This window comes from Astyanax mexicanus, chromosome 7 (genome assembly GCF_023375975.1).
Source record: "Astyanax mexicanus isolate ESR-SI-001 chromosome 7, AstMex3_surface, whole genome shotgun sequence".
Lineage (NCBI taxonomy): Eukaryota > Metazoa > Chordata > Actinopteri > Characiformes > Acestrorhamphidae > Astyanax > Astyanax mexicanus.
Genome location: NC_064414.1, coordinates 4,418,605 through 4,446,033, shown reverse-complemented (window position 1 = coordinate 4,446,033; position 27,429 = coordinate 4,418,605). Strand labels below are relative to the sequence as shown.

General features: G+C 37.0%; 1 protein-coding gene across 5 annotated transcripts; it reads right to left on the bottom strand.

Annotated features, from left to right (window-relative positions):
- Window positions 1-1,502: 1,502 nt before the first annotated feature.
- Window positions 1,503-14,115, bottom strand: eif3s10 (eukaryotic translation initiation factor 3, subunit 10 (theta)). 5 transcript variants are annotated; one of them, XM_049481112.1, is made up of 23 exons: window positions 13,925-14,115; window positions 12,107-12,297; window positions 11,376-11,512; window positions 10,830-10,993; window positions 10,342-10,541; window positions 9,850-10,058; window positions 9,519-9,690; window positions 9,094-9,198; window positions 8,885-8,983; window positions 8,334-8,450; window positions 8,047-8,232; window positions 7,502-7,849; window positions 6,866-6,970; window positions 6,251-6,364; window positions 6,019-6,141; window positions 5,730-5,883; window positions 5,042-5,223; window positions 4,448-4,602; window positions 3,689-3,892; window positions 3,318-3,658; window positions 2,912-3,047; window positions 2,539-2,720; window positions 1,503-2,181 (listed from the first exon to the last, which is right to left on the bottom strand). In XM_049481112.1, the coding sequence occupies exons 1-23, from the start codon at window positions 13,971-13,973 to the stop codon at window positions 1,985-1,987; spliced, it is 3,870 nt and encodes a 1,289-aa protein (XP_049337069.1). In that variant the 5' UTR covers window positions 13,974-14,115; the 3' UTR covers window positions 1,503-1,984. The 5 variants fall into 5 exon arrangements, with proteins under 5 accessions (XP_049337069.1, XP_049337068.1, XP_007243248.3 ...); XM_049481111.1 differs by having other exon boundaries at window positions 2,912-3,051; window positions 3,319-3,658; XM_007243186.4 differs by having other exon boundaries at window positions 3,318-3,892.
- Between the last annotated feature and the right edge of the window lie 13,314 nt (window positions 14,116-27,429).

The following is a 27,429-nucleotide window of genomic DNA, read 5'->3' as shown; positions in this document are numbered from 1 at the left end:
TTTTTCCCCTTTACATTACTTTTACTTTTATACTTTAAGCAGTTTTGAAACCAGTACTTTTTTAAACACTTTTACTTAAAAAGTAAAAAGCTTGAGTTGATTCTTCAACTTCTACTGAATTATTTTAAACCCTAGTATCTATACTTTTACCTACAGAGTAATGAAGGTAAATGCTTCTTTAAACAGAGAACACTTCTACTAAAATAATCAAGAGCAATGTTCTGTAACTCATCTGAATTACTTATTTATTTATCTGTGCATTTCTTTGTTAAGCTGTTCTTTTGCCGCCACCTTGTGGTTAAAGATGTCGCTGCAACTATAAAAATGAAGTCTTCAGTTGCTCTTTTAAAGTAATTAGGTTTTTCAATTGACATTTTTGTTTTTTTAAGCTAGATCATAACTACTAATTTGTACAATACTGCTTAAGGTTCAAAGTTTGTAAACACTGCTTTATGGCCAACTTTAAAATCCTATTTTGATTGATGATTATCTACTAATTGACAATATCAGAACCCCACTGGCAAACATGTGTAAAGTGCATTTGCATTTGACAAGATACTACATACCACACACACACACCACACGTTATTTGGGCCCATACACCCATATGTCAGAAAATATTGGTTTGGTGACATTTTGGGATATGATTTGGAATATTCCATAGATTCTCAAAAACATGACTATTACTTTAGACAAAGATTGGGGCCAGTGGTTCCAGTTAAATGTTGTACTAAAGGTGCATCTCAAAAATGTTGAATATCATTGAAAATGTTACTTTATTTCAGTTATCCAGTTCAAAATGTAAAACACATTATGCAGATGTGTCACACACAGTCTTTTATTGTTGATGATTATGGCTTACAGCTAACGAAACCCCAAAAGTCAGTATCTTTGACTAATGTCATTTTATACAAGACCAATTGGTACTTTTGGCAGTGTGGGCAGTGTGCAAAGTCCTGCTGGAAAATGAAATCTGAATCTCCCTAAAAGCGGTCAGCAGTAGGAAGCATTAAGTGCTGTAAAATCTCCTTTTATTCTTGATGTAAGCCATAATCATCAACAATAAAAGACACGCTTCAAATAGATCAGTGTGTAATACATCGATATAATGGGTTTCACATTCTGAAATGAATTAATAACTGAAAGAAAATTACTTTTCAATGACATTATAATTTTTTGGGATGCACCTGTAGATCATCAGATCCCACTGTTTTGATCTGATAGAAATTGGATTGAATGTCTTGCTAATACACAGCCATATTATGGTCAGTTTGATAACGCTTTTAGACCAGCTTAACTATCAAACTCAAACAAAACATACCCTTTTAGTCTAGAGCTAAGCTGGTCAACCAGTTTTTCGTAACTCCTCTATTAAGATGTCCATCATATTGCCAGATTCTTGCTCATATACAGCCCTTACATGGTACTCCTGATTTAGGAATAGTTTTATTTCAGGCCGCTGTCAGTGTCCGTTCTTGGGTAAAAGATGAGAAAAACGGTCATTTGTAGAGCAAATGACTTTATTAATAAAGTTTTCATATTTCTAAAAAGCACACAACCATGAGAGAAGCAGCAACCAGCGTGAGGACTGGACTGTGATAAAATAATATGCAGACTTCCACATCCGAAGCCACCACAACACATCTGAAGTTTATTTTATTTATTATTTAATCTGTTCCATTTTTATAGAATTTGCTCACCTTCAGGACAACCTCCCTGATTCACTGATCACACTAACTGTATCTGAGTGAGCTCAATTGAATACTCTAAGCATGCACAACAAAAGGGGAATGATCTACTTCAAGATGGAGGTCGAACTGTTTGTCAAAAGAAGGCCCTCACCACGTTTGGCATGACAATTCAAAGATTTTGCAACTATGCAATAGATCTGTTAAATGTACGGCAGAGAAGATATCGTCACAATACCAAAGAGGTTACAGAATAGGTCAAGGCTGTGGAGGCCGTTAGAAGATAAGTGGAGCCGCTAGCGGCGGACCGTGGTCCAACCATCGTCATCGGTCTCGTTCTTGGTGCGGCGCGGGTTGTCTTTTTCCTTGTCGGTGCGCCAGGTACTCTTTTCACCATCACGCTCATGCTCACGTTCCCGGGGTTTTGGAGGAGTATCTCGGTCCTCCTTACGTTCTTCACGCCGTTCTTCTCCTGCACGGCGCCAAGACCCTCCTGGAATTATACAAAAGACACCAAAATGAGTGATAAAGAAAAACTCAAACTTACAAAAAAAGGTTATTTAAGGATAGATCTTCCCCCAGCCCTCACAGGCCAAACGGAACTGACAGATTTGCAATAATGTAGTGAAGTGAAAAGTAAGATGTTTTAATTTTTAAATGCATGCAAAAAAAAGAAATAAAAAAATAAAAATAAAAAAGTCACCAAAAACTAAGATACTTTAGTTAAGGATATACAAAAAGCCATTTAAGTAGAGTAATGAATTACATTTCCTTTGTTACAGTCCACTTAAACAATGAAATTCTCACTCTAAATTGCCTAAATAAACAAGTAACACTCTATAACAAATACCTTCTTCATTGTCTCTTGGGGGAGGCCTGTGTTCACGATCACGATCTCGGTCACGGTCGTCTCTCCGGTCTCTCACGTCACGACGGTCGCGGCGATCTTCTCTGTCGAAGTCCTCGCGTCGAGAAGAGTCACGCCAGCTGTTGGTCTCCTCTGTGCCTCCCCTCCTCCAGACTCCTTCATCCCTGAGCACACAAACACTAAAGTGAGACACTATACAGTACATGCTTGCACAAAAAGCACAATGAACCACATATTCCTGCATAATTTCCACCATACTGGTATTAACTCAACCACACAGAAGCAGAAAAACCAGGCAAAGCAACATAAATGTCCTGATAAGGTCCTTATAAAGAAATGGTATATAACTGAATACCTGGGTGGACGACGGTCTCTGAAATGCCCCTCACCGCGCTCATCTCCATCTTGATCGCCATCCTCATCCTGACCTCCAGATTCACGGGGAGGACCCCAGCTCTCTTCACGGGCCTTCTCCCGCTCTCTCCATCCACCTACAGTTGGTTACAAATAGTAAAGAAAAATAAGCCTTTTGTACAGAATCACTTAACATCGCGAACACAGTTAGAATTGTAATCATGGTATTACTTAGTTCACAATTAGTTAAAAAATGGCAATCCCCATTGCTACAGTGGTGGTACAGTGAAACAGTTTAACAGAAATGTGTATTTTAGCTTTAGCAGTGATCCCTGAAATTAAGCTTCTAGCCCATAGTGTCCAAAATACCCATATTAGTTATCACCTCTCACCACAGTGATATGTACCTGGTCTACCTGAAGGTTTCCATGGTCTGGCGTCTTCACCACGGCGTGGACCAGAGTCATCCATGCCCCTACGGCCCCCTCGGTCATCATCCCCTCCTCTTCTGGGGCCCCAGTCATCATCAGCACCACGTCTTGGGGTTCTGGGTTCGTCCATGCCACGGCGAGGACCACGATCGTCGTCAAAGCCACGTCTAGGCCCACGGTCATCATCCATACCACGCCTCGGGCCCCGGTCGTCATCAAAGCCTCTCCTGGGTCCACGGTCATCATCCATGCCTCTTCTCGGACCACGGTCGTCATCAAACCCTCGCCTGGGTCCACGATCATCATCGAAGCCTCGCCTGGGCCCACGGTCATCATCGAAGCCTCGCCTGGGCCCACGGTCATCATCAAAGGCTCGACGTGGTCCGCGATCTTCATCACCACCACGCCTCGGACCTCGATCATCTTCAAAACCACGACGGGGGCCTTTGTCGTCAGAACCTCCGCGGCGGGGTCCGTCGCCTCCTCTCCTGAAGGGTGTATCACGCTCCTCGTGCTCTGGCTCTTCACGGCCTTCGCCACGCCAGTCCTTCCTGTTATCATTAAAAGGAAGAAAAAATTAGCAAGAAAAATAAAGGAGCTCTGATACATAATATTGGTTTGTTGGAAAAATATGCTAAATGCATAAAATGGAAAGAATTCAGTGTACAAAAGACTAAATGCCTAGAAATTTAAATTTACTATATTATCAGACAGAGTTGTTCTTCAAATTAGCTGATTAAAAGTAATATACCATTTAAGAGGGGTTCTAGATTTCGTTATACACTAATATATTACTGATTGACATTTCACTATTGACAAGCGTTCCAATAAAACTACGAGAATTAAAAATTGAAATTCTATCAGAGCACATGATCATGTTTAGTTTAGTTGGTCTCAACACCAGAAAACATGACCTCAAGGTCATCGACATTTGGAAAAACAAAAGTTTATAGAGGAACCAATCATAGTGTGTTAATTAATACAAGCCCTAAACTTAACTTACAAAAGTGATCATTTTCTCCAATATAAGTTTTAATGTTTATTCTTTATTCTAAAACAGTATAAATTCGTAATTTTATTGGCATTGATTGGCTCCTAAAACTCACCCTTCACCAACAGGGCGTCGCCACTCTGACTCGCCGCCGCCCCCGCCGCCGCCCCCGCCGCCTTCTGTACGCCTCCTCCATCCTCCGCCGCCACCACCGCCGCCGCCACCGCCACCGCCGCCACCACTGCTGCTTTCTTCTTTCTCACCCCAGTCCTGAAGAGAACAAGTTTTTCATTTAAACACTGCACCATAAATACACTCACTCAGTATAGAAATGACAACCTTGATGTGGAAGCTGAAATTATTTGTTTGAAAGTATTAATAAAATGTTTGATCTCACAATCAAATCTCAAACAGCTGGGCTGTTAAAATGTTTAGCATTAAATATTTTTAATACTTTAAGTGATATTTCTTTGATCCCTATCTGATTACAGTCCAACAGAACACGCTGAACACTGAACAGGCAAAGTGCAAAAATGTTAAACCTGACAACTAGTTTCCGAATGTCTTTAGCATAGCTGATCCTTGTTTAAGTACTTTCAAACAAAGAAAAACATCAACAAGTGACAGATGCATTAGTATTTTTCTGTGAATTCTTATGAACAAACAACTTCTACCCAGAGACTAAATGCATTAACGTGTTTGTACTAACTTTGCTGCCCTTCTCCTCCGGCACCCTCCTCTCCTCCTCTTTGCGGCGTTCACGCTCCTCGATTTCCTGCTGCCTGGCTCGCTGCTTCCTCTCCTGCTCCTCCAGTTTGCGCAGGCGCTCCTGATACTCGCGCTCCTCTTCCTCCCTCTGTTCCTGCTCCAGGCGCTCACGCTCCTCGCGCTCTAGAACACAATGGTTGAGAACATCATGAGAACTCAACCACAATTTTACAGTACAGAGTTTCTTTTATACATACGTTTTTAAAAATTTGAAAATGAGGCTATATACTGCACAATGCTCAATAGTGTCCAGCTTAACACAAGTGGCTGGTGAGTGAAAACTACTGGCCCTACAGATGCTCCAGCAGGACAGTTTTCTGAAATGCTGAATCCAAACAGATATAAAGGTGATGCTGTTTGAAGTAGACAAAACTAAATCTTTGCCTTTTCACTTCTGCTCCTAATCACAGCAACCTCTAATCATCTGATGTTTTACATAACATTTAGGGAAACCCAACTAGTGTTCCAGCCAATGAACAAAATGATTTGGGAGGGTTTCGTTGTAAAATATAGCCAAGAATCATCATCAAAAAAAAAAAAAAAAATTCTTTTCTTTGAGTAAAAGCATCTGAGAAAGCTAAAGTTAAAGCTAAACCTGGAGAGCTAAAGCTAATCATATTCAGCAGTACCTTTCTTCAGCTGTTCTTCTCGGATCCTCTGTTCCTCCTCCTCTTTCTGGCTGTAGAAGGCGTTTCTTCGCTCCTCTTTGCGCTGTTTTTTCCTGTCCTCCAGGCGCTTTTTCCTCTCCTCAACCAAGCGCTCCTCGAACTGCTTGAGTTTTTCCTAAGTAAATGTTCAAAATTCACAGTTTGTGTTTTGTTAATTCACAATACAATCCTCAAAATTAAACTGTGATGGCTTAATTCAATGTTAGCAACCTATTACTCAGGTTAGTATGTTTTTTTTTTGTTTTTTTACCTCATAAATGAAGCTTCGCGCAGCTGTAATTTTAGACACAAAGTTCTCCTTGTCCTCCATCATCCTGGACATCCTCTTCTTGTGTTCCAGAGCCTTTTCGCGCTCCACTTGCATATTGCTGATCTATAATGGAAAGTTGTACAAATACAATTCATGAGAGACATGCCCACGTGTGCAACCCATTTTAAATACATAAATACTAAATAAATTAATTAATTAAAAAAAGCCTTACCCTCTCCTCCTCTTGGAGCTCCCAGAGCTCCATGTCTTTGATGCGCTGCTCCTCATAGGCTTTCTTAATCAGTGGAATTTCCTCAAGTCGCTTGGCTCTTTCGAAATAGTCAATCTACAAAACAACAAAACTACGTTAGTTTTTCACTTCTGGAATAAGTGGCACAAGTCCTGACAGCAGCAAAACTCATGAAATATCCCATGTATATTTAAGAAAAAACAAATCCCTCATCAATACGAAAGAGAAACATCTTATAAACAATACAGTAGCACTTCTCGCACTTTTCTAAAACACTTGATTTGGCTTTAATTTTCTGTAGTACTGTCAAAATGCAGCAAAGAGCGCTTTAAGTCATAAAATGCCCATTCATCCATCATTAACAATTGTATTTAACATTTTTCAACATTAACTCAATTAATCTATACTTCTCCCTTCACCTCTTCCCCAGTCTTTATTACATCTGTTAATGTACCTCTAATTTCAACGTAAAATGCCCTCTGCAGAGATTATAACTGATTCCATATTTAATAAAATTCTTTGCAACATTGCAATCATCTGAAGTGTTGAAGTCAGTAAGTGCCAAACTATTAACCCACAAGATTTTGACTAACATACCTTCTTCTCCTGATTCTTTAAGCGCTCCTGCAACTCCTTCTTCTCCTTCTCCAACTGCTCCACCTGTTTTGCCATGATGAAGTCAGGGTCCAGTTCCTCCAGATCCTACACAATAAAATAAAAATGAAAAAAAAAAATCAATACATAAATCAACAGTATTCAGGGTTCATACACTTTTTAACTAATACATTTCCATGATCTTTGTCATGACTTTTCCATGCCTTCAAGGGAAATTTTTATGACCATACGATTTTTAAAACATCTGTGAATACATGGACAATAAAACCAAAAATCAACTAAAACTATAATCAAAATGGATTATACTAGGTCCAAAATGAATCTGACACACAATCTTTAATAATAAAATGTGCGTCAGATCCTGAGAGCTCCATAGTTTAGGGCTATACTACTGATTTAACTCTGAGCTGATGTATTTGTTAGCTCAAAATAGATTTTCTCAGGTCAATAAACAGAAACCCAAAAATTTGTAGACCAAATTTCCATGACTTTTCCAAAACTTTCTGGGTATTTTTATTTTTCCAAAACTTCTCCAGGTACTGTATCAAAAGGCTGCAACATGTAGCCCCCTTTAAACAGATTACATCACATTATTATATAGCCAACCCCGATCCGCACCTCAATATCGATGTCTTTGAAGGCCTTGGCTCCCAGCTCTGTCTTCTTGATCTGCTCCAGCCGCTCACGCACTGTCTTCTTCTTGATCTGCTCGTGCTCCTGCATGATGCGCTCCTTCTCTCTCTCCTTGGCCTCCTGCCGCAGGCGCTCCTCCTCAGCCTTACGCACCTTCTGGAGCTCAGCCTCGCGCTGCTCCAGCTCCTCCTTCTCTCTCTGAATGTTCAGGCTCTCCAGGCGCTCCTTTCTCTCCTCGATGGTCTGACGGCGGGCCAGGATGCGCTGGTGCTCCTTACGGGCGTTCTTCAGGTAGGCGGCGATGGCCAGCTGGCTCTGCTCCTCCCGCTCTTGCTGCAGGGGGAGGATTGATGGTTACATGATTGACAAGACAGTTCACAGGTGGATAAGCATCATAGGTGTTGATTTAAATAAATAACTAAGCACATACACAATAAAATTTGTGTGTGTAACATTTAAGTGTAAAATTATTATAGATACATGCACATTGAATAGAGGCAGGTTTAAAAGAGGTAAGGATTTTTGTTTACCAGAATAGAAGCAGGTTTGATGACCTGGATAGCCTTAGCCAGCGAGGAAGACATGGCAGTGAGTTGGTTACGAATCTGTTCAGAGGGCATGTTCTGCAGGAACGGTCCCACAGGTGAATCTTCTTTAGTGGAGTAGTTCAGGTCTGAGCCAAAACTGAGTGTTCGGGACGAATGGTCAATGCGCACCTGAAAAAAGCAAAAGTAAAATCATTAAGTTATAGCTTTAATTAAGACGAATCCATATGGTTTAGCCCTATACTCTGCATTATCAAATACCAAACCAGTACCTGTAGGTCGCAGTGGCGAGCAGCATCTACGATGGAACGCTCCAGCTGGAAGGCATCCACAAACGGCACGAGAGAGGCCAGTCTGCTGAAATCAATGCTCTGGTATATCTGAGCCACCTGATGGGATTAAGCCACACAAATCACAACTAGATTAAGAATCAAGAAAGGCTCTGATTCAGAACAAATTATATAAGAACATACAGACAAACATACGACAGACAAAAAAAAAATAGTGGGACACCTAGAGGAGTTTTTTGGACATTCAGTTCTAAATCCACATGCAATAAAATATGGAGGTGAAGAAAGTTCTTCACACCAAACTAACCCAGCCATGCCTTCTTGGACATTGAGTAAATGACTGCTTTAACAGTAAAGGGCTTTTCCCCAACTTTTTCTACAAAGTTAGGACACATTAATAATTTCCACTTCACTGGAAGAAAGAATCTTAGGCTTTGTGCTTAATTTTATACACCTGTAGCATTAATGCTGATCAATGGCCGAGAGGTGTGTGCCGAAACCTATATTGTACGTAATGAACTCGGAACACCAACCTGTTGAAGCAGTCGGAGAATAGTGTTGTTCTGTAGGTGAGGAACATACTGCTGCAGGTCAGTCTCTTTCTCGCCCTGATCCCTCACCCAGTTGAGTGTCTACAAAATAAAAATAAAATAAATAACGTAGCACCATACTTTACCATCACAGCTTCAATTACGTATGAAATCATAGGTGTTTTTAAGAAGAAAAAAAAAGGAGGACTTACATTGGTGACTCTTCCACACAGCTTGAGTGGATGGAACTCCACCTCCAACCAGCTGTACAGCTCCTTGACTTCAGGAACAACATACTGGAGAAGGTTGAATCTCACCTATAGAGACAAACAGAGCCAGATATTTTAGGAAGTGCCACTGACATGGAATTTGTGACAATTCACACGCTTTACACATTTTTACAGACCTGATTTCTAACAAAATTATTATTGTGTCATATGCATTATATACGAACTTTAACCTTAAAATATTTAGTCAGATGGCCAAAATAGGGCCAAAATTTTTCCAGATGCAATATTAAATTTGGTATCAGTCTTGAGAAATTAATTAAAAAAATAAATAAATAAAAAGTATGGAGCCTTTGCCTACGTGATTAGATGTAATCAAGCATAATAAAAGCTGATGTTGGTAATGTTACCATATCATTGATGAGACTCTGGCGAGTGGGTGGGGACTGAAGGCCGAGCAAAGTGGCTAGTCTGCGGTGCTTCTCCACAATGATGCCGTCCATATCCAACAAGCGGGCGATATCAGTGCGCTCAGGGGTTATGGGAATGGACAGCGTGGCCAAAAGGACACGTGTAGACATCCTGAGAACAACAGATGTGGAAAGGTGATTATTTCCCATGGACTTAACATTTAATAACAGGATTTAAAGCTGGAAAATGATTCTTTAATTTTTTTAATTTCTTAAGTTCGACATTATCCAATTGTAACTGCCCAAAAAAGATTATGACTACAAAGCTCACCTCTGCATCTCATCCTGGGTGAGGTTCTTCCTCATCTCCCTGGAGAGATGGTAGAGCCGGTGCAGGGTACAGGCATGGAACAGAGCATTACCAGACTTCCAGAACACAGTGGACACCTTGTTATAGTAGTTGGCCATGAGCTGAGGCTTGGGGGGCTTCTTTGAGAGGGCAAACAACCCGTGGATGTCCTCTACTGCCTTAAAAGCTTCCTGTAATATTAAACGTTACATGTTAATAAGAGATATCTTCATTAAAGAAAGCAGAATGTGTGGTATTACAACTTTGGTTGGATTATTAATGAGCAAATTTTGTATCACAACAGAGTGTTTGTACCTAATAAACCTATTGAGTGTATAGAGACAATGTTAAATTGCAAACTACACTTGCACCTGCACAAGACACTACTACTTCACTGATTTCACGCTGTGTTGAGACTTGCCCACCATACAAATAAGATCAAAATAAGATTTTCCAATCACTGCATAGACCTACCTGCCACAGTTCCATGCTGATGGCGCTGTCCAGCTGCACTAGACGAGTCTCCAGGTGCATGGACTGACTCTCAGGGTTGTTCAGGTTAATGGCTGTGCTCTGGTTGTGATGCCTCTGGATCTGGCCCAGATGCATGCGCAGATTGTCACACAGTTTGCGGAACTCTGCCTTACGGGTGTACTGCAGGCAGAACTTGAAAGCTGGAGTGGATGGAGACAGGGAAAGATAAATTACCTTTATGGTTTAAAGAGCAGCCAAGATTAATTCACTACAAATTGAAGGATTGAGTACTGGATTTATCTTAACTTTGTATACCTTCCATTTAGCTCTAGACAAGATCTTCAAAACATATATTTTACAAATGCTATAATACACTATGGTTCTTCTATACAGCACCATTAACTAATAACTAATGACGTCTACTATAAAGTATTGTAAAAGATACTACTTTTTTATGAATTTATGAGTCTATCAAACACTGTCTTTACCTTGCTGAGCGATGTCATGGTACAGTCGCTCCACTTTAGAGTTGTTCCTCAGCAAATCCAGACACTGTCTGTAAGATTCCCACAGGAACTTGACCCAAGGAGTGAGCAGCAGGCGGTCAGTACGGTCCTGAGTGTCCTCTCCACTCACAGCACTCAGAAGCACACTGGTAACAAATAATAATAATAATAAAACAAGCATTTTAGTGGTTAAACGAATTGACAAGAGAGGAGTTATCTGTACCATTTTGTGACCTCATGCCAAGACAATCCAAAAAACACTAATCCATTTAAAAAACTCCTCTGAATACTCAACAGAATTAAATGTATCATACATCATATAGGGATGCTCCAAAATTAATATTTGAATGAAATAGAAAAAAAATATTATTTGCCTAAGATGCAGATTTTGATTTATTTTTAACACTGAACAGCCCAGCAGTCATACAAACAGAGAAAAACGTGACAATTCTTTTTTTTTTTTTGTCATTTTCAGCCAAATCATTTTGGTTGCACTCCTAATAAACACATGGTCATGTTCTGCTGTACCTCTCAGGGGTCTGAATGTTATCCAAGTCCTCAATGTCCAGCACCATCTGCTGAGACTCCTCCTTTGCTGTCTCAGTCTTCTCCTCTGCCAGTTTCAGGTAGGCACGAACCACATCCTCCAGAGATTTGATGTTCACCTAAGAGGAAACGATCCCAGATTAGAAAAGCAGATAAGGGCAAGACTGTGCACACACAAGGAAACTCCATTTTATCCAAAGGATCAGGACCAAGAGTGCAACTTCCATTTGCTCCAGTAGAGGGAACCAAAACTCAAAGCTGCTTAAAATCTCTCTACATGCAGCTTTTACAGTGCTAAGGTCACTTTCATAGCATCTATATCAATACAAGCTTTTGACCAGAGCAAAAATTAATTCTTGCAAAATTTGGTAAAAAGAGCCATTATGATCTTTAAGGTATAATAAGTCAGTCTGATCTGACTTTAAAATGATGCAAGTTAATGTATTTGTACATGCACAAATATGATGATATGATGCCTGAGCTGATGCACAATGCATTAAAGGGGAGTCCTGGTTCGTACATAACTAAGACAATGTGTGTATTATTCTTTCTTTAGCTTTGTATGTTTAGCACACTTTGATTAAAAAAAAACTAAATGATATTGGAGCAAAATGTATTATTCATTTATTTATTACAAATAACACACATACAAGCCATAAAATGTTTCCGTCTGTGTGAAAGTGTTAAGTTTGAGGTTGTGCATGTTGACTTACCTGTTGACAGATGTTCTTGTACTGGTACAGGCCCTCCTTGGCCAGGTGGCTCTTCCGCAGGTCCACACAGAGCTCCAGGTACTTGAGCATAATGGGCTCGTGAATCTTCTGCCATGTTCGGTGTTTCTTGCTCTTGATGACATCGTAAAGCACGTCCAAAGCAGGCTGCTTCTTGCCAACCTCAAGAAACTCTGAATGAAATAAAAAAAAAATCAAAAGTTATGAAAATATAGTAGTTCTGGAGATTAGGAAATGAATTACCAGGGATGTACTAGAGCTGAGCAATATATTGATATTTTATTGTATTGTGATACATCTTACAATATGCTTTAATAAGAACATTGACCCAACTGTACATTTTATTATAGACAGTGTAAGAAATTCAGTTTGTTTGGATTATTTGGACACGTACATACTTGCTGAGGTCAATGCCTATATGCATATTCAGAATTTGTGGAAAAAACTAGACATTTGGTATAACTTTTAAGCGAATAAAAATAAGTACAACTTTGTTTAAATAGAGAGGTCAGTGTTCGCAAATTGTAGCACATACTACAACTGTTTGTTCAGCATACAATAAATAAGTCAGTAATATAGAGTTAAAAATATCAGAAAAAATCTGCCAATGCTTGACAGGGGCTTATTTTAAATTTAAATGACTTACATTAAAGACGAAAAGTCTAAATAATTGTGAATAAGATCATTGTTCCTAAAATAAGCAAACCAACCTTACACAATGCTTAGTAAGACAAAAAGCCTAATCAGAGTAGAAAATACGGTTTATTGCTTAAAAATAAATAAATAAAAACAGTTACTACGATTTAATTTGTGCAGTGTACAGGATTTCTACTTGTTACAAGAAAATTCAGACAAAAATCTATAGTTATCTAGTTAAACTTAAAATACAAATGTTGTGGAGTAGCAGCTAGTGTATAAATTATGTATAACGTTACAGCCCTGAATATATTTTAGAATAATTGGTTACCTTATTTATATACATCATCATAATGATAATCTGAAATTAAAAATGTAAGTTTCTGGACTGTTCTTTAAAAAAAAAAAAAAAAATTAAAACTGTTTAGGTACACAAGGCTGTACATCCCCGTTAACAGCATCATATACCTATAACTACACCACTTAAACCCTCTTCAGTGAGTTTACTAGTATTTTAATTGTTATTTATCAATATTAATGTATCTTTATGCGTACAGGACAAGCTGGCACTGTTAAAAAGGACGACGCCAGACCTGCTCCTCTCTGACTAGCTTAGCTAAACCGCTAACCGCTCCAGAGCTAGTTAACAAAAAGCAGCCCACGCAGACACACCGCGGCCTGGAGCCCCCTCGGCTAAGCTAACTAACCTATAAAAGGCTAATAAATTACATATCCGCCTTATTAAACTCTCTCAGATACATGACAAACTGCTAACAGCTGCATTTATACAGGAAAGTCTTCAAAATGCCGAAGAAAACGAGCTGTAACTGCTGACGAAGTGGGTCAAGAAAATTCGCGCTACAAGGTTAGCTTAGCTTAGCTAGCCTAGCTAAAATTGCTGACATATGGCCTGCTTTAGTGGGAAAACGCCGGGCCGCGTTCCAATTCGCACACTCGCGTTCTAACTAGAGCGCATGAGCAGTGCGCAGGCCCACGGTGAGCAGTGCGCAGGCCCCTTGTTCTACGCGCCAACCACGTGCCCTAGTTAGAGCGCGAGTGCGCAGATTGGAGCACCGCCGGCCACAAGCACGATGCAGCAGCCAGCTCCGCGAAGCGCCGGAATCAGGGCCGAGTCAGGGCCGCCGAGTGGAAGCGTGCGCTCACCGTTAGCTCGTTTCAGAGCGTTCTCCGGTCTCTGGAAATACGCCGGCATGGTTGCGGCTCGCTAGCGGGGCGAATTCAGAAAGGTCTGTGGAAGATCGTGTTATATAATCCGCAGATCCCGCCGGTCCATCCGCGCCACAGCAGTAGCCTTCAGCTGCTAGAGCTCTAGAAAGAACGGGGAACGCACGTGAGGCGGTCTCTGTCAGTGACGGCGCGAGGACCCGTATGTACTCGGAACGTACTCGCCTGAGAGTCGACCCCCCCTTCAAAAAGAGTCGACTCACGATTCAGACTCGTTTCTGATTGTTATCATGAGAACAGAGTTGTATTTAGTGTTTTATATAAACACGACCGGTCAAAAGTTTTAGAACACTCTATTGTTTAGTAGTCCAGTAGCAGACATAGGCTACGTTCACATTACCAGGCTAAAGTGACTTAAATCTGATTTTTTTTTTTGCTCAAGTGGCTCAGATTACATTTTCGTGGCTGTGTGAAAGTGCCAAATTCGATTTTTTCACTTTGGCTACGTTCACATTTCAAGGCACATTGCTCAAATCCGATATTTTTTGCTCAGATCTGATTTGGCTACCTTGACAGTTCACATTCACAAATATAAGTGACCTGAATAAAAAAGGCCAAGCGGCTTGCTTTTGCTGTTTTTGCAGCTATAGCTGCACACCTATACCAAGAGATGTATGGGTATGGTAGAGAAGCACGTATCGCTAATGCTAATGCGTAAAAGCAAAAAGCAAATTAATTCTGATTTGATTGTTCACAAATGACTGAAATCTGGATTGAAAAAAATCAAATTTGGCCAGTTCACACAGCCCCAAAAATAGATCTGAGCCACATTGAGCAAAAAATCAGATTTGAGTCACTTCAGTCTGGTGAATGTAGCTTTTCATATGTAGTACTAAATCATCCTAAAGCCGCCTGGCCTTTTTTCACCTTCTCGACCTAAGCATGTACCGAAGATCAGCTGTTTACTCTACAATCAAACAAAAGATGCTCCACATATGAGCTAACTCATAGTTAACTCCACATATGTGCTTACTCGTCCATTTCCCTTTATAAAACTACGAGTCGTCTCTCAAATATGACATTTTTTATGTTGTTAAAGAAGGTGACGTTTATACACATATTAATTTGCGCATGTGAGGCGTTTCAGGGTCAGATTCGTTCACATTACACACAGATACAAATCACTTACATTTGTTACCTTACCTTACATTTCTATTTTTGATAATAAGATCCAGTTCATATAAAACACTTCTCTAAAACCGGCATAAAAAGCATGAATTAGGATTCAACACAATTAAAAACAATGTTGTGGTTAGTTCTGAGAATGTGACACATTTAAGAACAACCCTCAGTGTGGGCAGGGTCAATATACAGTGTTATATAGAGATTCTCTAACTGAAGTTGACCGCCAGCCTTATCTGTCAGCCTGCAGCAAACACTATCAGAGAACAGCTTTATCTTAAGAGACCTGTGGTTAGTGCATGCTAACAATCAACAGTGAAATAAACCACACTCTGCCCAGGCTTTACATACTATACAAAAAAAGAAAAAAAAAGAAAATGGAGACAATAGAGTAACAGAGTAAAATTAGGTACATATGTTGCAGGTACACATACTATAATAGAGTATATAACACTAATAAAATTTAGAGATAATATTAAAAATGACTCTAGTAAAAGCAGAAGTACTCCCTTTAGACCTCCACTTAAGTAAAACTACTAAAGTATTTGACTTCAGCAGCCGGAGTCCGAGAGAACACAACTGTTCATGCTCTCTTTTGTTGGGTAGATGGCGCTCTCTTTACTCATCAGTTCCTTTGTGATGTTGGCTGGCACAGGCTTCTGTTAGCTGATGAATCAGAGCTGGGGATCCCTTCTAGTGGTATGATGAACATTAGGTAAAATAATCAGAAACTAATTATAAAAAAGTACAGATAGTAAAAGTACCATGATTTATTATGGCGCTAATATCCTATTTTCAACCATTTCCCCCTTTTTGGGAGAAATCAGTTATTGTCTGTACTATTGAAATTTATTTGATTTTGATTGTTTTCATGAATTAAGTAATACAAGTCAAAATAAAACACATTTAAGTTTTTTACAAGTTTTTTTCTTATACTTTATTACTGTCCACCACCGACTCCAGCTCATCCCAAAAACCCAAAACGGATGTTAGACACTCTTATGTAAAACAGGAACATTCTTGGCAAAATCCTTAAAAATAGATTGTATTTGCTATACTATATATCTGAATTATTACCTGCAATAGATACTAGGTGCTGAGTTTAAACAGCAGATGGCACTACATAACTTTAAAACAGAAGACTGACATTACAACCAAGAGATTAGAAATAATATTAACCAATATTACAGAATGTGAATGAAAAATAAATCTGTTATTAATCAGTATGTTATTCAGGCATTATTTATATGTTTATAAAGGGATTATAACAAAAAAAAGTATTTAGAGCTTTGAGTGTGCTGGTTTCCAGATTTCTGCTGATAAAACTAATAATCATATTTTAGAATAGTGAGTTTTCTCTCTTTTTGTTATGTTTTTTATTTTATTTTATTTTGTGTAAATGTATAGTATGAATTAAACTGCTACTGGCTGATGTGAGTGTACTTCGTCACTGAGGGGCAGTATTAGACTGTACAACATGCTGAATGGTGATTTCTCATGGAGAGGAAACTTAAGTCTAGGATTAAACTGATCCTGAACGTTTATCTGAAAGCAATAAGCAGAAGCCAAATTATGTCTGCTATTTTCAGAATATTTACATAAACAGCCTTATACTCTGCATTAAATTACGTACAATTAAATATATAGACTCAATTAAATATATAGAGAAAACAAAAGTACAGTGGTAAGAAAAGGTTTGGACACTCCTGATCATTTTTAAGGATTTTCCTTTATAAATCATTGGTTGTTCAGATCAGCAATTTCAGTTAAATATATCATACAGCAGACACACAGTGATATTAAAGAAGTGAAATAAAGTTTATAGGATTTACACAAAGTGTGCAATAATTCTTTACACTAAATCAGGCAGGTGCACAAATTTGGGCTCCCAACAGAAAAATGACATCAATATTTAGTAGATCCTCCTTTTGCAGAAATAACAGCCTCTAAAACTCTTCCTACAGCTGCCAATGAGAGTCTGGATTCTGGTTGAAGGTATTTTAGATCGTTCTTCTTTACAAAACGTCTCCAGTTCAGTCAGGTTTGTTTTCAGGTCATTTGAGATTTGTGTTTTGAGGCTCCCATGATTGCTGTTCTTCAGAGAAGATTCAAAGAAGAGGAAAACTTGTGATTGGCACCTTAACCCTTTCTCATAATTGAGATTCACCTGTGTGAATGTAGGTCAAAGGTCAATGAGCTTAACAAACAAATTGTGTAACCCTTCTTTTATCCTTGGGGTTAATGTGACCATATTTAATGTTTAAAGTCTCTGAACATTTGTTTTGTAATTAATAATTTTTGTCTTTTCCTAATTTGACGAAGATAATAAGCAAAAATAATGAAGATAATTTCAATGTCTGTCTTATTAAGGCTGTTTTATATGCATAAAACATACACAATATCAATATTTTACACACATTTGAGTGGTAATAATGTCAAACTTACGATGACAGGTTCAGACTCTGGATACTGGCTGAAATCACCTGCATCTGTGCAGCGTCTGTTTCTATCAGGAGAAAAATGTAAAGAAAGAAAATGATTTGATATGTGAATCTGAAGATTCGTTGGAACTGTACTTTAAGTGTCATCTCATATTTAACTAGTTAAAACTTTAATAGTAGCAAAAAATATGTTTACTATTTTTATTTGATATGTAAATCCAAAGCTATGGGTGCAGATGTCACTCACTGTCCTACATAATAAGTTACTGATTGCTGATGATACGCTGCTCCTGACAGTGCATTTGATAGCATTTCTGATAACAACAAACATTTATTAGATAATAACATCCAAAAGCGTCAGCTTCAGAGTATATAAACATTAATAAACAAAGTTACGCAGATCTTCACCAGATTTGACCTGATAAATCATAGTCATGGTAACATCATAAGTCAGGTAAACATCACTTAATGTTTTATATAGACTGGCTTTGTATTAACTTTGTTGGGACACTGTATAGAATATAAGTAAATCTAAACATTGTTGTATTTTTACATAATCTGCAGACAACATTTCTCCCAAATTTCAAATGAAAATATTGTCATTTAGAGCATTTATTTGCAGAAAATGAGAAAGATGCAGAGCTTTCAGACCTCAAATAATGCAAAGAAAACAAGTTCATATTCATAAAGTTTTAAGAGTTCAGAAATCCGTTTTTATGCATCTTGGCATCATGTTCTCCTCCACCAGTCTTACACACTGCTTTTGTATAACTTTATGCTGCTTTACTTCTGGTGCAAAAATTCAAGCAGTTCAGTTTGGTGGTTTGACGGCTTGTGATCATCCGTCTTCCTCTTGATAATATTCCAGAAGTTTTCAATTTGGTAAAATCAAAGAAACTCAATTTTTAAGTTCTCTCTCCGAAAAAAAATCTGTAAAATAAGATCATTTAAATGACTGAAGTTATAAACACATTTACAGGAGCAAAATAAAAAGCCATAAACCTGCACTGAAACAACACGGTTATAAAGAGCATAAAAGTAGCACATAAAATAGCATTAAACACATACAGTATAAAAGACACATAAAACACACCCGCCGTACTTAACACTACAACACTATAATATACAAATATACATTATTATTATTATTATTATTATTATTATTGTATTTGTGACTTTATATGGAACGTATTAAAGAGGCGCATATTATTTAATTCATAATATTTTATCTATTATTATTATTATTACTACTACTTGTATCTACATATTTTATAGGGAGACATAGCCCTAAAATTATTATTATCATTATATTTTCATAATAGCAATGTTTTAGGCCAAATGAAAAAAACATTGACAAAATATTTAGATAAAATAATAATTGAAACATTAATTTTAAGAATATACTATTGAAATAAATTGGTTTTATTTAGTATGTTACAAAAGTCTGTAAATGTCTATTTTGTAAACTTGTCACGTAACTTACCAAGAAAATAATAATGTAACAAACATCTTGCAAAAAGTGTGCAGATCTGTCCTCAAAGCTAAACGTGGCTACTTAAAAGAATCTAAAGTATAAAATATATTCCAAAATAATTCCTGTATAGCTTTAATTTATTTAATATTTAATATAAACAATATAAAAAGAAAGAAATACATTTAATCAAAAGAGAGGTGTGTCCAAAGTTTTGAGGAATTCTGAGATACTGTACATACACACACACACACAAACCCAATTCCTAAAAAAGTTGGGATGCTGGGTAAATTTGATTTAAATGCAGAATATAGTGTTTTACAACAGACCCACATTTAAGTCTCAGATCAGATGTTAAAAGTGAGATGTTTTGCCATTTCCTGAATAAATTAACTGATTTAGAATATTTAGTGAAATATAAAACAAAAAAGCTGGCAAATAAAAGACAGGACTGAATCTAGAAACAGACAGAAAACAAAAAAAAACATTTTATTTTCTTACGGTTATTTTCTATAGCTCTATACACTGGCTCTTGCTCTATACACAACTATTCATACTAAAACATTTCTTCAGATTAAAGCAGGAGTAACAACAATTTTCTAGACTTCTAACTAAGTAAACTATAAGAGTCTGTAAGGGTTGATCCGACATCTGAAGGCTCCAAGACTACAGCATTTGAGCACAAGAACTCATACTTTCTGTGAAGCACAGAAGTGGAAACGGCATGGTTTGGAGCTGCTTTGCTGTAGCAGAGCCTGCCAAGCTCGCCATCATAGATCCAGTATGAATACTTCACTGTATCAGAAGGTGCATGAGAAAAAAGCGTTAGAGGAAATAGACAAAGCAACATGACAATGACCAACAAGATTCTAGTAAATCCACCAAGGCAAGGCTAAAAAAAAAAGGAAGAAATTGAGTTCTGGTTATAAATCTTTTTAAGAAGATGTGAGGTGATTTGAAACAGGTTGTGCAGCAAAACTCCCACAAACTTCACACCACTGAAATAATCCTGCAGGGAGAAGAGAGTGTAAGAGACTGGTTATAATTAAGTAAAATTTCAGCCATTTGGAGAAATATCAACAATAAGGGCACAGGGGGCCCTAACTTCTTACTGCAATAGATTTTATAATGCATGTTTAAAAAGTATTAATAAAATGAGTTTATTTGTAATTAAACTTAAGTAATTAGTTATTACTTAATACTGCTCTAATTAAGCTCAAATTTCCACATGGTTAAATATACTCAAATACATTTTCATAGGGTGTTATATCTTCCCTGTGATGTTTTCCAAAGCAGGTGCATTTTTAATCAAACTTACCGGGCTGAGTGATTTGCTGATAAAATTAGATTCAACTGTACACCTAATGTTATAGAAGTGAGAATATTACCAAAATTGATATATTTTCAAACATTTCTTCATTAATATAAATGCCTGTGTAAGCCAAAACACAAACATTAAGAAGCCACGTGTGTGTAGAAGCACAGACCTGTGAGGGCGGTCACTTTCAGGAGTATTATACAGTATCTATCCTGTATTTATGATCACGATATGACATTTGCACAGATAAAACCACAGTTTAAATTGTTCATTTCAGATGTTTATCTAATTTTTTACAGCCATGCCATTGTATCAAGGTCCACAGTGGATAAAGAGCATATATTTAGCTTTACTAATGTTTGTATTCAGGAGCAAAAGTTTGTCTACAGGTGTGTGAGTGTGTGTGTGTGTATATATATATAATTTATACAACAGCTTAATTTTATAAGCACAAATCCAAAACGTTGGGACAGAGTGGTAAATGCAAATAAAAAGTACAGTGTATAAAAAAGGACAGTACAAACCTGAGATATTTCATGAATTGTCTGCTCAACTTTTTATTTGTTACTATAGATTCATTTCTGCATTTCAGGCATGTAGCACATCCCAAAATATGTTGGTCAGTTTATGATGAGTAACAAGCTAAAGAGACTAACAAACAAACAAACAAACAAATAAATAAGTAAAGATGTGATAATAAAGGTGATTATCATGATTTGCTGCAAAGACTGAGATTTTAAGGAGCAAAGTGAAGAAGATCTTCAGTTTGTAACAAATGTGAGAAAATTATAAAATATTATAAAAATATTGTTTCTCAAAGAAAGACTGGAAAAGATCTGCATATTTCCCCATCTGTAGTGAATAATACATATCTGGGAAAAAAAATAAATGAGAGACCGCTTTGGTTTCTTTGATTTTGCTATTTATAGGTTTATGTTTGAGTAAAATGAACATTGTTGTTTTATTCTATAAACTACGGACAACATTTCTCCCAAATTCCAAATAAAAAATTGTCATATAGAGCAATTATTTAAAGAAAAAAAGAAATTTGAAAAAGAACTTTTAGACCTCAAAGAATGCAAAGAAACCACCTATATTTGGTGGAATAAACCTGGTTTTTAATCACAGTTTTTTTCATGTATCATCGCATCATGTTCTCCTCCACCAGTCTTACACACTGCTTTTGGATAACTTTATGCTGCTTTACTCCTGGTGCAAAAATTCAAGCAGTTCAGTTTGGTTTGATGGCTTGTGATCATCCATCTTCCTCTTGATTATATTCCAGAGGTTTTCAATTTGGTAAAATCAAAGAAATTCATAAATTGTAAGTGGTCTCTTATTCTCTTATTTTCCAAATCTGTATAATTAAACCAAAAACGGCTTTAATTGTGTAAAGGGCACCAGTTTAGGATTTAGATCTAGACTAACTTTTTGCACAAAATGCACTTTTTTTTCTTAGGTGCACCAGCACAAAAGTTAGGCGCAACATATTTTCAACTGCATCAAATTAAACACTGCAGAACCCTCACACAGTGCTATCAGGAGTTGAAGAGTAATGCCCTGATGACCTTAGATTAAGTTGTTAAATTCAGATGTTTATCTATGTATTTACAGCCATGCCATTGTATCAAGGTCCACACTGAATAAAGGGTATTATCTTAGGAATTATAAAATCAGGAATTACCGGTATACATAAATATTAATACATTATCAAAATGTCAATACACATTTTTCCAGTTCCGGTCCAATTCTGATACACAGTGGCCAAAAGTAATACAAATTCTAATTCACAAACTTCTTCCTTTTGCATTTTTATACACATAAATTGTTATAATGTTGCATTATTGTCTGTCTTGTGCTTATGGTCACATCATGAAGTGAGGCTGAAAAAGACCACACAACACATCAAGGAGAGGGAAAATATACTTGTATATATTTAATTTAAATGCAAATTTAATTACTTCTGTGGGTTTTATCACATAATTTCCCCTAATTTTAAACTTAAAATTTGTCTGATTAAAAAGGGCATGATCAATAATGTTTAAACACATCTGTACTAAGGACAAGGGCACAGGCCTACGTTATCCCTTATAACCCCATTGACGCCAATTGCGTTAAAATCGTGCATTGTTTATAGAGCTTAACTACTCAATAATAATAATAATAATACATTTTATTTGTAGTGCACTTTACATTTGGACACAAATCTCAAAGTGCTACATAGTAAAAAGCAAAGTAAAAAAAAAAAAAAAAAAAAAAAACTGAGAAAAAACACACCGAAACAGGCAGGGGTTCAAAGGGTTAAACTCCCGTGATCACTGATCCCTCAGATGCACTGCATCAACAACCATCAATAAACAATAGCTGATAGAAACACATGAACAATACATTATTTTGCACACATTACTTTACACACCTTTATCCCTCTAAAATACAGCGTTACTATATTCACTAATACCACGTACAGCTTAAATACTGTGCAAAACAGAAGCCCTCCTTTAACCATGACCAGAAGTGGTGACTTCTTTGGGCTCTAAAGCATCTCACACCAAAGACTATTTAGAGCAGCCAGACTATTAAAGCAATAATACAAAAAGCACAGTCTGTCTTGTACAGGGTGTCAGTACAATTCTGTGATACAGCAAAATATATATATATATAAAGTGTACATCTTAAAACAACATATTCTGCCTTTAAAATCACATTTTTACAGCAGTATTTATGCATTTTTAAACAAGACAATGTTCAACCGTATGCTGCACACATTACAAAGTAAGGCTTCAATGATTAGTCAATATAATCGGCAATGCTGATTATAAAAAATTGTGGAATAATCGTTAATTTGTAGCACTACACGGATTACTGGGGACACTCACACAGTTTACACTCAATCTCCAAAAGTGCCTGAACACAACAGATTAGGTATTTCCTCACTAAATAGAAGCACTTTCCACATTTAAAGGGTAATGTTCTCTGAAATCTGTAATCTGAAGGCCATTAAAGCAAAAGTTATCTTTTTGAAGCAATAAAGAAAACTAGAAACGGAAGCCGCAACCACCGCAAGCAGAGTTGAAGTACAAAAGTACTAAATAATCGCTGACTAATCGACTAACAGGAAAAAATAATCGCCAGATTAATCGACCACCAAAATAATCATTAGTTGCAGCCCTAATACAAAGGCATGGCTGTGAAAGAAAAGGTGTACAGGTGCAGGACTGGCCAGCCCAAAGTCCTGAGCTCTTCCCAATAAGTGTAATTGTGTGGAGAATTTTAATGACATCGAGGACACTGTACTTTTGCACACCTCAAGACACGTTTGCAGGAAGAATGAAACAAAATTTACACCCTTTAGTGAGAACTGCCCTTATCACACAACGATATCAGCATTCGTATGGTGACGTGCGAAATGACGACCATGGCTATTACTATGAAATCTTACCTTATATGGCACAGTAAGAAATGATTCAGTTAAATTATATATTCGTATGTTTAAAGAAAAAGCCTGTTAAAATGAATTAGAATAGAAAACAGATCATTAATTCAGTTTATTCTGTTTTGTTTTTGTTTAGTTTCTTGCTTCTTTCACTTCAGCTCTTTTTGATTCGTCACTGTAACGGTGATGAAAAGTCCAAACCGTGACTCACCTCGTTATTACCTTGGCACACAAAAGACTTCGTTGGAGGTTTTGTTGTTGGAAGTTGGAATGCTCATGAACATCAGGCCACAAGCAAACACACTTGAACACAGTCGCATGACACAGATCATCCTCTTATCTACAATTTATTAATTAATTTATTTATTAATAATCTTATCTTTCCTGCTTACTGGCGTCCTGGTTAATATCTTCACATCAAAGGAATCTTAGCCCGTTCTGCCCAATCACCTTTAACAGATCATTTGTTGTTGTTGTTGTTTTTTTTTGTACCAACATCAATTTAATAATATGAACTATTACCTGGTTTCATTTAGGGGTGAAGCGTTTACAAAAGCAGCATTTATTGTGCCCGCAAAATGTAGACAAAAGCATATTCTGTAATATTTCCTACATTAAACAATATTCCCCATGGTATGCACATGTTTGGGAAAACATTTTCAAAACATTGTGTTTAAAATATCTTAATCATGTCTAAATATATATTTTACTGTTAACAGTTATGTGGAAATAAACTTAAAATTATAAAAAAGGTTAAAGTTTTTTTTAAAGATTTTTCAAAAGGGAACAAGTGAAAGTTTTGGTCATCCAGCAACATCAGTACATCACAGTAAAAAAAAAAAATAATAATAAATAAATAAATAAATAAATAAAATACTGGTATGGGTAAAAAAAAATATATATAAAAGGAATAATTAATAGAATCAAAAGTGTAGGCACCGGCATGATTATTACACCTTTGCAAAAAAAAAAAAAAAAAAGCCTTTTAAAGAGATTTCCTTTTTTCTTAGGTTTATGGTATGAAGTCAGCTTGCATTTCATTGGGTAGTCCACTGTGTTACAAGTCCTCTTGTAGTAAGGACGCAAGATGGTTTTCTTCTAATAGCTCTTCTATAAAAAATACAATAATAATAGGTATTTTACAGTCAAAAGGTTGTAATTTGCTTAAATATTTATATGTAGTTTTCTCTGAAAGACCTCTACTGCTCCTGTAACAATTATTTTATAATTACACTATGAGGAAAAACAACTTAAACAGAAACTGTCATTAGTTTACTCCTATTTTGTGGATTACATTACATTAAATACAGCCGCATGCGGCAATTTACATGTTATTGTTGTGAACTGTGCTCGGACCCCTAATAAAATTTTAATAAATTGGCTGCTGTGTCTGCAAAATCCCGACACAGGAAGGCAACCATTCATGTCTGAATTAAAGTTAGTAATCTAGCCTTATGATTTATTGTGTGAAAATATGAATGGACAAATACACAGCTAAATGCTCATATCTAACAGTAAGCATAAGCAACAAGACATTAAATTAGCTAGACTATATAGTAATGTCATTTAAGGTTAGCTGTCTGTTCGGTGTGTGTGTTTTAACAGCGGTAAGATAAGCTTTACTCTGTACGCGTGCTGATACACTCGTTCAAAAAACAAAGTTGACACACTTAAAAGTATACTGGCAGTATATAGTTATGCAGGACCCTGAACCATGACTATATATGTTACTGTGCTCTGCTGAAGAGAGGTAGGGGGCATACAAGGCTAGATACTGTAGGGTAACGTCAAAGAGCCATTATGCACTTTGTAGCATACAAATCAGGTCATATAATTTAATATGACGCTCCTTTCTTTGAATAAGCGTCATTAATGTTATACAGCCTCTGGAACGGCTCCAGAAATTGGTCGTTATTGCAAGGAATGTGCTTTGCTGGAAGAGCGCTGATTTATGCTCCAATGTCCCCAATCACCTCAGCTTTCTACATTATTTATCATACAGTGTTAATCTTCACAGCCTTGCAACTTTTAACTTTAGTTATTTATTTATTTAACAGGGACAATACATACTAAACATTATTTCATTAATTTATTTAAAACTCTATTCTATTTTTTCCCCAATCTGAAAGGCCAATTACCCCTCCCACTCATTAGAACTCCCCCTATCACTAGTAATGCCCCAACACTTGTGAACAGTGTGAAGACCGGCATAGGCCTCCTCTGATATATGCGATACTAGACTCTGCCTCTTTTCTAACTGCTGCTGATGCAGCAACAGTATGCAGCCAGCGCACTCTGAGGAAAGCGCTGTATCCCCAGCTCTGATTCCTTAGCTAACAGCAGCCTGTGCCAGCCAGCATCAGGATGTAGGGAGAGAATATCATCTACCCAACCAGAGAGAGCAAGGTCAACTGTGCTCCCTCGGACTCTGGCTGCTGATATAAAAGCAGCACGATCCAAAATTTAACATTATTTCATAGTATAAATGTGTCCGATTTAGCCAAATTGCAAATTACTTGGTTACAACACTAATTAAATAATAAATAGGGCTGCAACAATTAATCGAGCATTTACTCTCTTAACACCTCTACGAACTAACTACTTCTAACCTCATTTCCTTCTTCCCCTCCACTCCTCTATCCCATTATTTCCCTTTGACCTCCTTTATGCCCTATCTAAAGTTGTTTTTACCTTCTATTATTTCTGTACTTCACTATTGTAAGTCGCTTTGGACAAAAGCGTCTGCCAAATGTAATGTAATGTAATGATTATTTAAATTTGCCAACTACCAATTTAATTAGACTAATCATTAATTTGTAACAGTACCACATTTCACTGTGGTGTTGGGGACAGTAGAGCAATGGGAGCACACCCAAATTATCTAAAACATAGCAGAATTCTGTGTGTTTCATAACCATGTTTTTAGCTTTTTTTTAGACAATAAACCAAGACTTTTCCTTCAACTGGAAGAGAGTTCCAGTCGTGTGTTGCATGGAACAAAAAAACAAACAGGCCAAAAACATATTTCACTGACTGTATCTCTTTCAGTGGACCTAGTCAAACTAATTGTGGCATTCTTTTAGCACTGAGGTATTAATGGTTGTTAAAATTTCATAATTAAAACAGTTCCAAAATTAACCAGTTTCCCAGAGCCTAAACAACCATGCAAAGATATTGCAACTTTAAAAAGAACCCTGCACTTAAAAAGAAAATAATAGTAGTCTTAATACTATTCTACTTTAAAAATCATGCAGTTATAAACATTTACAGCACAATGTCCTGTGAACTAGTAGCTAAGTATTTGTTCACCCGTATCACCACAACACTGCGTATCATCTATTAAGGATAAGAAAAGATAAGGGTAGCTGATACAGTAAAGATTCTATAGCAGTCAATCATTGATCTCAAAGTCTCATTGTCCATGTGTATCACTTCAACTTTGGCTAAACTAGGTTATATAATATTACTTTCAGGAGTGAGTGGTGTGTGTCATTTAACCTTGAGACTCCATTGGCTGGACTTTTTTTTTTTTTTATTCGAGGTTTACAATCCAAGAAATGGCAGATAAAACTAATCGGGAGACGAGCTCTCAAGTCAGTCTGAAGCTCCTTGAGCCCTGGACGGTTTTCATCTTCTCGA